The sequence below is a fragment of the Phyllostomus discolor genome, chromosome 5 (assembly GCF_004126475.2).
Source record: "Phyllostomus discolor isolate MPI-MPIP mPhyDis1 chromosome 5, mPhyDis1.pri.v3, whole genome shotgun sequence".
Classification (NCBI taxonomy): domain Eukaryota; kingdom Metazoa; phylum Chordata; class Mammalia; order Chiroptera; family Phyllostomidae; genus Phyllostomus; species Phyllostomus discolor.
In genome coordinates this window covers 174,994,593-175,004,799 of record NC_040907.2, presented here as the reverse complement: position 1 = coordinate 175,004,799, position 10,207 = coordinate 174,994,593, and the positions used below count along the sequence as shown (strand labels likewise).

Below are 10,207 nucleotides of genomic sequence, written 5' to 3'. Positions count from 1 at the left end.
CTGAGCAGGTGCTGGGGCACCTCAGTGACCGGGAGTGACAGGCTTGCCCAAGGGAAGGTGACGGCCCGGGAGCTTCAGATACTGAACCGTGAGAAGGAGGCCCCTTCTGAGCGGGAGGGGGCCAAACCCAGCGGTACCCCAACCCAGCTGACCAAGGGAGGCCAGGGGCAAAGTCTGGGGCCTTGGCCAGCCTGAGAGCCGAGAGATGCCGAGGCAGAGGGGCGGCCAGGGCTCAGCTGGCCAGGGCATCTGTGCCCTGCAGCCAGGTGTATGCGCGCGCACGCGCGGACACATCTGAGTGGGTGTGAGGCTGCGAGGCGCGGTGTAGCTCCAGTGGGGGGCAAGCGCCAGGCGCCCCTCCCCCAGTCTGCGTCTCCCCAGCAACAGTAGCCTCGGTCTGGGGCTCAGCCCCTCCCCCGCCCCGCCCCAGCTGCGGCTGCGAAGCGTCTGGAACCGCATCCCTGCCTGGAGACCGCATCCCGCCGCAGCAGCCCGTCGGAGCCACCCGTGAGCCATTTCCACATTTCTCCCTGTGGAGCGAAGAGGGGGGCGGGGGGCGTGAGCAGGTGACTAGGTGCGTGTGCAGGGGTAGCAGTGTGGGGGTGGGGGGCACGGCGAGGGACCCGTTAGCGGGCAGGCCGAGCCCCGGGGGGTCCTTGCGCAGGGGCGCCACTGATCTGAGCTGGACCGTGGTCCCCGGGCCTCCCTCACGACTGGGACCCCACGGGGCGAGCTGCTGTGTGGACCTACCAGAAGGGCCGCAGTGTCTAGCAGCTCACACGTCCCCCGTCTTCAGCAGAGTGGGGAAGCTCGGGTGGGTTAGGGCTGCTGGACACCCTCCCCCTTGCTCCGTGGTGGCTGCAGCCCCTCTCTGGGAGCCGGCCCCACCCCTGCAGATGTGAGAGAGCCCGCGGGAGCTGGGAGTCCGGAGATGGGGAGGGGGCACCAGTTCCAGGACCCCGGCTCTGGGTGGGGGGGGTAAGGTGAGGGGAGAAGGGGTTTGGCAGAGAACGTGCCACAGCACCGAGAAACGCTGGGGGCATGGGAGCGAGGGGGGAGGGTGCCGTGTGGCGGCTAGAGGCAGCCTGGGGCAGGGAGGGGCGTTTCTCAGAACCACCTGCCGCTCGCAGCCAGGCGTTGGATGCGGGGCCACAGGTGGCTGGTGCGTGGGAATCCAAAGCCATTTGAAGACCTGGGCCTCCCCTACCCGCCCCCCTCTTCTGGGCCTCTGAGGGCTGGACTGCTAGCCTGCAGTCCACCTGTCCTTGAAGTAGGAGCCAAACGCACTCCGGGCCTGTCGGGCGAGGGGTGGGAGGGCACCAGGGTGGGGGCTGGGAGATCCGCTGGGTTTCAGCCAAGCCAGCCCGCCCCCTGCGCTCTGCAGTCACACGCACGCCTGTGCGCGCTAGTGCCCGTGCGCGCTAGTGCCGGAGCGCGCACCTCTCCTGACGCAGCATCCCGAGTGGGGGGCGGTGCGAAAGAGTCTGTGACGTGACCTGCAGCCGAGCTTCGTGGGCTTTCACCTAAGGGTCCGTATCCATCCATCCATCCATCCATCCATCAGCACCGACTTGCCGCTCATCCTGCGCCCCCTCCCCAAACCTCAGAGGAGAAACCTGCACCTCCCCTCGCCGCAGGAGCCATCAGCAGGTGCGGAGCGGGTGACCCGCTGGAGAAGACACAATTACAGCGCGGTGGTGGTGCGGCGGAAAGGGGCCGGCGGGAGGAGTAGGGACGACCCCTCCCCCTTTCTATGGAGTTCTGTCTGTCACGTGAATGAGCTCCGCCAGCCTTCCCGGTGGGTCCCGTGACTCAGCAAAGGAAAGACATGTTGGGGGGGGGGTCCCCACATGCGGCCTAGCCCCTCCCCCAGCATTCTGCCCGGGGCATGGGGCCTGCAACCAGATTCGGAGGGCCCAGAGGGCCCCCAATAGCCACTTTTCTTTATGGAGAAGAGCCATCGCTGGCCCGGCTCCGCTGCCATGGAAACCCCCCACGATGTAAAGTGGATGTCCTGCTGCGTCAGAGTCGGACCTTACGTTTGGCTCAAAGGGGACCGAGCCTTACGGGGGTGAGGGGAGACCCCTTTCCAGTTCATGGCCAGAACCCACCGTTCTGTAAACCACAGCCCGCGTGTTTGAACCACGGGGGCGTCAGCTTCGTGAAGACCGCCCAGGGGAAGGGGGATGGAGCCCCCCCAACCTCCCCTCAATCTCTGGGCACTTGCTGCCCCCCACATGTCACCGCCCCTTCTCCTGCATGCCGGTCCTCATCCCTGGCCCCTTTTAGGCGGGACCTCTCTTTCCTTCCTCGCACTGGATGGCCGGACCTCTGCTTCTATTCTGATGGCCTCCGTGACCACCTCTGCCTCACTGAACACGGATATCGGCGCCTGAGCCCCTGTGGGCGGAGCCCTGGCCAGGCCCCGCCCCCAGCCTGGGGGTGGGACTAGGGGGCCCAGCGTGCAGGGTCCTGACTCGGGGCCCTAGGAGAGCCTTCCTCCTCGAGCCCCTCTCTGCACTGCAGTGGTGGCCCTGTGCAATGTCCCTCTCTGCCCCTCACCCCACCCCACCCCACCGCCCCTGCAGAGCCCTGACCTCCCTGTCCTGCGCCTCTCCTGGGTGATCCTCCTCTGTTCCCATCCTGCTGGCCCACCCCCGGAACCCGATCTGGGGAGAGAAAGAGGCCACCTGAGGGCCTGGTGGGTGCAGGTGTTGGTAGGGCTGTTACAGGGAGAGCGTGTGTGGAAGGTGAGGTCGCCCTAGGACAGGACTTTGGGGGTGGAGAGGCACAGCAGCCTGCAGGGGTGCAGACAGGGGCAAAGGAGGCCCCTGCTCAGAGTCCACTGGCTTCCTTGGGCCACAGTAACAAGTGGCCACGACTGGGTGGCTCAAAACGACATTTATCCTTTCAGGGATCTGGAGGCCAGAAGTTGGACATCAAGGTGTCGGCAGAGCCGTGCTGTCCTGGGGGCTCCTTCCTGCCCCTCCTGGCCTCTGGGGGCTGGTGTGCCTGGGCCTGTGGCTGCATGCCTCCATCTGTGCCCCGTCTTCGAGTGGCTGCCACCCTGTGTGCCTGCAGCCAAGCTCCCCCTTCTTGTGGGGACTCCGTCACGGGAGCGGGGCCCCTGTAATCCAGGGCGACCTCAACTTGAGCGCATCGTACTTCCGAGTAGGGCCACACGCACAGGTACAGGTGCCGGGGTCAGGATGCAGGCAGGGCTTGTCGAACCCTCAACAGCCCTTGGTCCCTCTCAGGTTGTAAACACCGAACTGTTCTCTGTTCCTGCTCTTTGAAGGCTATGTTCTGATGTGCAGAAGTTCATAATTTTAATGCAGTCGTCTTATCAGTATTTCCTTTATTATGGTTAGTGCTTCGTTATGGTATTGAAGAACTCATTCTCTCCATGAGACCCGAGAAATATTCTATATCGCCTTCAAGACACTTCACCCACTCGGGTTGACTTACTGAGAACAGGCTTCCCCCTGTTCTGGGTGTGGTGGGAGGTGGGGATCGGGCCCAGTGTTGCCCCCTGGGCATGCGTTTACCAACAGGTGGCCGTCGGCCTTGCTGTGCAGCCCCATCTCTGTCATGGGCCCACGGGCCGTGTGTGTCAAGTGTCACCTGGGTCTTTGTCTGCCTCATCACCACACGGCTTAATCCGCCTGCTGTGAGATGAGCTGGGCGCCTGGCGTGAGACCCCCGTGTCCTCCTCGAGCTGTCAGGGGTGTCCCTCCTCTGACTTGCGCAGGCAATGACAGCAGTGCTTGTCGAGGTCACACCAAAAAGGCCTGCTGGGGTTTTGACTGGGATTTTTGAGTCTGCAGACACATCTTAAGGGGAGTTGAGATTTTAAAACATGAAACCTTCCAAGAGCCATGACCACGCCTTCCCCACCTACTTAAGGAATTCGGGTCTCGTGTGGTCTCAGTCAGTAATGCTCCGAGCGAGTTTTCCGTGGCTTTCCACGTGGAGGGCCTTCTCGTCTCTCACCAGAGCTGCTCCTGAGCGTTGGCCATTCTGATGCTGTTTAAACAAAATCCCCCCCAAAAAAATTTCTAATTTTTTTGTCACTGATATAAGTAGAACTGATTTCTGAATACCTTAAGTCCATCAACGCACTGAACTTACTTCTCAGTCTTCAGAATTTCCCTGTAGATTCTCTCGGATTTCCTACCTGCAGGAGGTGTTTTACCTGTGATGATGTGCGTGTGACCTCCTCTCGTCCAGGCCTCTCCTCTTCCTTCTTTTCCCCGCCCCTCGGCATGGCTAAGGCCTCCAGCACCACAGTCTGCAGAACTCATAGTAAAGGGCCCTTCTGTCTCCATCCTGATCTTAAAGGAAAAGCTCTTACTGTTCCCATGTAGTGAGGGTTGGTGCGGGACTTCTGTGGGTGACCCTTACTGCCTGCTGTGCTGATAGGTTTTGACACAGTAAACAGCCCTGGCTGGTGTGGCTCAGAGGATTGAGTGCCAGCCTGTGGACCGAAAGGTCACTGGTTTGACTCCCATTCAGGGCACAGGCCTGGGTTGCTGGCCAGGCTGTTTCTCTCCTCTTCCTCCCTCCTTTCCCCTCTCTCTAAAAAACAAATGAACAAAACCAGTAAACAAAAGGTGAACCTTATCAAATACTTTTTCAACTACGACTGATGAAATTGATGAGACGATTTGTCTTTTTTATTCTGTCCACATGGTGAAAAATAGTAATAGTTTCTCAGATATTAAACTAAATGCCATTTCCAGAATCATCCCCACCTTTTTGGTCACATTACCTGTATCTTCCTGGGTTCCGTTCGCTCGCATGTCCTCTGGGGCCTTTGCACGGATCTTCGTGGGGGGGCTGCAGCCAGGGTCTGAGTGCCATGTGATCCCAGCCTCACGAGCTGTTCCTTCGTTCTTTTCTCTGGAAGAGTTTTGTGTGGAACTTGCCTTATTTCCTCCTGACGTGATTGGCACATGTCAGTGGGGACGCCGTCTGGGCCTGGCGTTCTTTGTTGGAAGGTTTTCAGCACCGAGTCGAGTTCTTAGTGGACATAGGATGTCCCTTTTTTCTTGTGATTGACTTAGTTTACTCTTCTACTTGTTCAGTGTGGAGGTCATTGGCTGTGTTTCCCTGAAAGTGGAATTGCCATGCCCGCCCCCCCACCCCCAGGTCTCAGGGGCTTTTGCCCTCCTCCAGGCCCTGCAAACCTCTCCGCTCCTGTCAGGGTCTCCAGCCTGTGTGCGCCGCTGCTACTGCCTCTGTCCGGCGAGCCTCGGGTTTACTCACGAGGTCCTCTTCCGTGACTCATGTTCCTTCCTGCGTCTCCAGGACGGCTGCCAGATAGAACACGGGACGCCCAGTTAAATTTGGGTTCCAAGTAGATATGAGTAACTTTTTATTTTTTAAAAAGATTTCATTTATTAATTTCTAGAGAGAGGGGAAGGGAGGGAGAAAGAGAGAGAGAAAGATCAATGTGTGTGGCTGCCTCTTGCACGCCCCCTACTGGGGACCTGGCCCACAACCCAGGTGTGTGTCCTGACCGGGAATCAAACCAGGGACCCTTTGGTTCCAGGCACACACTCAGTCCACTGAGCCACACCAGCCAGGGCGACAATAAATAACTTTAGAAACAGTGTGTCCTCGACTGCAAGTCTCGTGGCGTGTGCTTACGCCAGCGAGCGGCAGCAGCACCCTTCTCGTCTGCGATTCTGGTCCGTCTGGGTGTGCTGTGTTTGTGTTTGCCAAGTCTGGCGGCCGCACCCTCGGGCTCCCGTCGGGGACTGTTTTCTGTTGACTGGAACCGCCGCCCCTAGAAGGTCCTCTGGCAGGTTGGCCGGTGGGAAACACTGTCGCTGTGGTGTGGCTGGTCTGGGCCGTGGCTGGTCCCAGGTGCCATGCCCTGCACGGCTCTGTGACCCGCAGGGAGCCCAGGGACCAGGAAGGGACCAGGAGCCTGCGGCTGGGCCCGCCTGGCTTGTCCTAGGGAGCCTGGCCTGACCCCTCACAGCCCGTCCCCACTCTGGTGTGAGGTGCACTGGGGCCGGCCCTCCCTGGACCCTCTCTGTCCGGAGGCAGCAGGCGTGGACATCTGCTAGGTGGCCTTGGGCAGCGACCCTGTGTCTGCTTCTGGACAGGACAAGGACCACCTCCCACCATGGTGAAGCTGGGCTGGAGCTTCTCTGGCAAGCTGGGCAAAGACATTGGGGCCCAGGATGGGGCTGCCATGGACAGTGTCCCTCTGATCAGCCCCCTGGACGTCAGCCAGCTCCAGCCGTCGTTCCCTGACCAGGTAGGGTTTGGGGCCAGTCCGGGGCCCTTCCCAGCCCGCAGGGGGACAAAGGGGTGGGGAGTGTGGTTTATGTAGAAGTGGCCCCCTCCAAGGGCCGGACAGCTGGGCGGAAACCCCAGGGCCACATGCGGTCTGCTCCCTTGTCACCCAGGGCCTCCCCTTTGCTCGTCTGTGAATGGGGTGACCTGGCCCCAGGTGACTGGGAGTTCGCTCACTACCTGGAAGACAGTGCCCAGTGCATGGCACTGCCCGGCAGGGGCTCAGCAGACAAAATTCCCACCCTCCCCTTCTGGGCACACTGTGTCTTGAGTCAAGCCCGAGACAGGGTCCTGGGGCAAGTGGCGGGGGGAGGGGAGCTTTCAGCAGGAACCCTGGGGAGCAGAGGTCAGCACAGCCCCCGCCTGGTCCCACGTGAGCTCCGGAAGATGTTCCTAGCTGCGGGGCCAGGGGGTGGCCACCTGTACCCAGGTCTGCCAGCTGTGGGCAGGGGACGGTGAGGACAGGCCCCCGATCCCCAGGCATTGGCTGACAGCAGCTCTCCAGCAACCTGGGCTTCCGCTGCATCTACAACAGTTCCAGCCCTGGGTCCCAGTGGGAAAGCTCCGCCCGGTCCCCAGGGAGCCCACAGATCACCTGCCTCTGCCCCCTGTGGAAGGGCCCTCCAGACTCTGGGAGCCAGAAGAGAAGTCAGGGGCAACTTCCTGGAGGAGGGAGCCACGCTGTGGGGCCGCAGAAGGGGGAGCTCCAGGCGGGGAGAGCTGGCACCCTCAGAGCTGACAGCAGTCCAAAGATGAAGGGGGTCCACCCGTGGCCTGGCCTGGCGCCGTGGCTGCCGTGGACCCAGCAGACTTGCAGCATGCCCCTTCCCTTGGCCTCGGCCACAGGAGCCTGGCCATGGGACAGTCCAGGCAGCTGAGCCCCAGTCCCCACCCTCCCCACCCCTCCCAACGGTGTGCCCTGGGCCATCTCTTTGCACAGGTGGTCATCAAGACCCAGACGGAGTACGGACTGCCCTCCACAGGCCAGTTGAAGAAGTTCCCGGACCTGGAGGCCCAGAAGTTGGCTGGCACCAACTCAGAGGAAAGACACGGGGTAACCAAACCACCCTTCCCAGTGCCTAGTGCTGCCCGGGCCAGTCCCTTGGGGAGTGAGATCAGGGCCGAGGTGCCAAGGCAGCCATGGGCCGTGAGCACCCAGGGCTGGGGCCCTCACTCAGGCGCCTGCTGTCAGAGAAGCTGGACGAGGACTCAGCCATTCAGAGGCACGGTGGGGTGGGGACCAGGGACCGGTGTTGGGGGGCGGGGCGGCACCAGGCTGACCTGGGGCTGGCAGGCCTGCAGCCCCCGCCTCCCAGTGGGCTGTTTCTCTCCCTTGGTGACTGGTTGGTTTTCTACACTGTGCAGTCACTTTCCCTGCTGTATACTCTGGCAAGTATTTCCTCCCACCCTTTTTTATATTTTTTAAGATTTAATTTTTTTTAGAGAGAGGGGAAAGGAGGGAGAAAAAGAGGAAAACATCAATGTATGGTTGGTTCCCTCTCTCGAGCCCCCTACTGGGGACTTGGCCTGCAGCCCAGGCCTGTGCCCAGACTGGGAATTGAACCGGCGACCCTTTGGTTCACAGGGCAGTGTTCAATCCACTGAGCCGCACCAGCCAGGGCTCTCCCAGCCTTTTTTAGCTCCTCACTCTTCCAGTGGTGACAGTTCTCATTCTTCCTGTACTGTTTCTAAAGCCTTCCATTTTTCAGTAGTAAAACCTATTGTTTCGGCGACCGAGATGGCGGCGACCCTGCCCCTAGGCCAGCAGGGCGAGGGGGCTCAGTGGTGTGCGCAGCCCCGCCCTGAGGGCTGCCCCAGGAGCCAGGCTGGGTCTGGTGCCCCCCAACCCCCCTCCTCTCCTTGCCCACCGCAGATGCCCGCAGCGCGGATGATCGCCTTTGCCATGGCGCTGCTGGGCTGCGTCCTGATCATGTACAAGGCCATCTGGTACGACCAGCTCGCCTGCCCCGATGGCTTCCTGCTGCGGGTAAGGGGGGCCGGCGGCCCCAGGCTGGGGTGGGGCCCCAGAGGGAGGGCCGGGCAGGAGCCCCAGGCGGTCTCCTGGGGCAGCATCCCCCTCCCCTGGGGACCTGATCTCCAACGTTCCTGTGCCCCCATGACCGCCCCCCCTCCCCCGCACACTCAAACCCTCTTTTGAAGGAGTCGAGGAAAAGGTGTTGTGGCGAGAGGTTTTACCTCCCTGTACTTGAGAAGTAAAACCTGGGCCCGGAGGTGCAGGGGCTGGGGGGGAAGTGGGGGGGGGGGGGCACCAGCCTTTCCTCGCTCAGCACCTGCCCTGCCCGGAGGCTGGTCTCTGCCTCACGGACTGGGGCCTGGCCTGTCTGGAATGGGGCATTAGCATTTTCTCCATAGTCTGTAAGCAGTGTCTCCCTTCTGTTTTCTCTCTTTAACAAGGATTTTTATCATTTTTAGTGTCTTTTTCTAAAGCCTCTGACCTACCAGCAGTGGACTAGGCTCCCTTCACCCTAACCCCTGGTTTCTGAGACCAGCCCGGCTGGGGCCCGCCCGGAGGGCTCGCTGTGCTTCCCCCGGGGTCCCTGTCTGCGGTGCAGGCGCTCGCGGCCCCCTCCCTCCCTGCCCTGAGGGGCAGCGGCCACCCTGGTTCTGAGGTTCTGAGAAGGGTTGAGCTCCCCGTGGAGCCTGCCCTTCCGAATGGGAGGCACACCTGTGGGGGCTTGAAATTCGGGCGGAAACGAACGTGTTGAGGGCAGTTGTGCGAAGCATCGCCCAACCGCACAAAGGCAGCGGGGCGGCCGTCCCTGGCGGCCCACAAACGTGGCTCCCGCGTCCGGTCAGTTCCCCGCGTCCTCGCGCCCCCGGGCCCGGCCGCAGCGCCCGGGCCCAGCCCCCACCCCGCTGTCCCGCCCGCAGCACAGGATGTGCACCCCGCTGACCCTGGAGATGTACTACTCGGAGCTGGACCCGGAGCGCCACCGCCGCATCATGGCCGCCCTGGGCGCCTACCAGCCCAGCGGAAAGCCGGGCGCCGAGCTGCCCGCGCCCTGGAGGCCCAGCCGCCGCGCCGGCAAGGAGGCACCCAAGGAGGCTCCGAAGGAGGCGCCCAAGGCGGCCGCCCAGGCGGGCACAGCCACGGCCACCGTGCCCCCCGGGAAGCCCGCCACGGGTGGAGAGAAGGACCCCGTGGTGCCGCCGGAGGGGAGCGCGCCACCCCCCACCCCCGCCCCGCAGTGATGGCCCGCGCGCAGCCCGGCAGGTGAGCCCCGGATGGTGGGTGATCCCCGACCACCGCTCAGACCCGGAGACCCTCCTTCCTTCTGCCCAACCACCGCGCCCCCACAACCCGCCCGGCCCGCCAGCCATACCTGGGAATGCTGTTCGTCCGCTTGGCCTCTGGGACCCGGGGAGGGGCAGAGGGGGCGTCAGGAGAACAGGGGGCGGGACCCTCCGCCCCGCTCACCCCTTCCCGTCGCCCCGCAGCGCCCCGACCGCGGCACCTGTGACCACCCCTCTGACGCCGCCCTGCCTCGTGGTCGTGCCCCATCCCCAGGACCCCGCTGATGCCCGCCGCCCGGCGCCCCATGCTCTGTCGCTTTTCTCTGAGTAAAGATTCACATCCACGCCCACCGGACCTCCGTTTCTCCTGAGCACGCTTGTCCCGCTGACCTTTCCCTGCCCTCCCGCCCCACCTGGGTGACCCCGCCTCAACTCCCCACTGCCGAGGGGCCCCTGAACTACGGGGGCGGGGCCGTGAGCTGGGTCTTGGGCACCCGGTTCACGCAGGCAGGCAGGCAGGCAGGCAGGCAGGCAGGCAGAGAGGGACCCTGCGCGTCTGCCTGGGGGCCGGAGCCACCGGTGTCCAGGGCCTGTGGCTTCTAGCGGCTGCAGTGCAGTCACCTCGCTGCACCCACGGGAGCCC

General features: G+C 62.8%; 1 protein-coding gene across 5 annotated transcripts; it reads left to right on the top strand.

Moving 5' to 3' along the window:
* Window positions 1–321: 321 nt before the first annotated feature.
* Window positions 322–9,916, top strand: CALY (calcyon neuron specific vesicular protein). Of its 5 annotated transcripts, none has more exons than XM_036027478.1 (6): window positions 322–566; window positions 6,117–6,271; window positions 7,250–7,363; window positions 8,183–8,296; window positions 9,202–9,544; window positions 9,769–9,916. In XM_036027478.1, exons 2-5 carry the CDS (start codon window positions 6,137–6,139, stop codon window positions 9,520–9,522), a joined length of 684 nt encoding a protein of 227 aa, XP_035883371.1. In that variant the 5' UTR covers window positions 322–566; window positions 6,117–6,136; the 3' UTR covers window positions 9,523–9,544; window positions 9,769–9,916. The 5 variants fall into 5 exon arrangements, with proteins under 5 accessions (XP_035883371.1, XP_035883370.1, XP_028368467.1 ...); XM_036027477.1 differs by having other exon boundaries at window positions 323–507; XM_028512666.2 differs by having other exon boundaries at window positions 323–574.
* The last annotated feature ends 291 nt before the right edge of the window (window positions 9,917–10,207 follow it).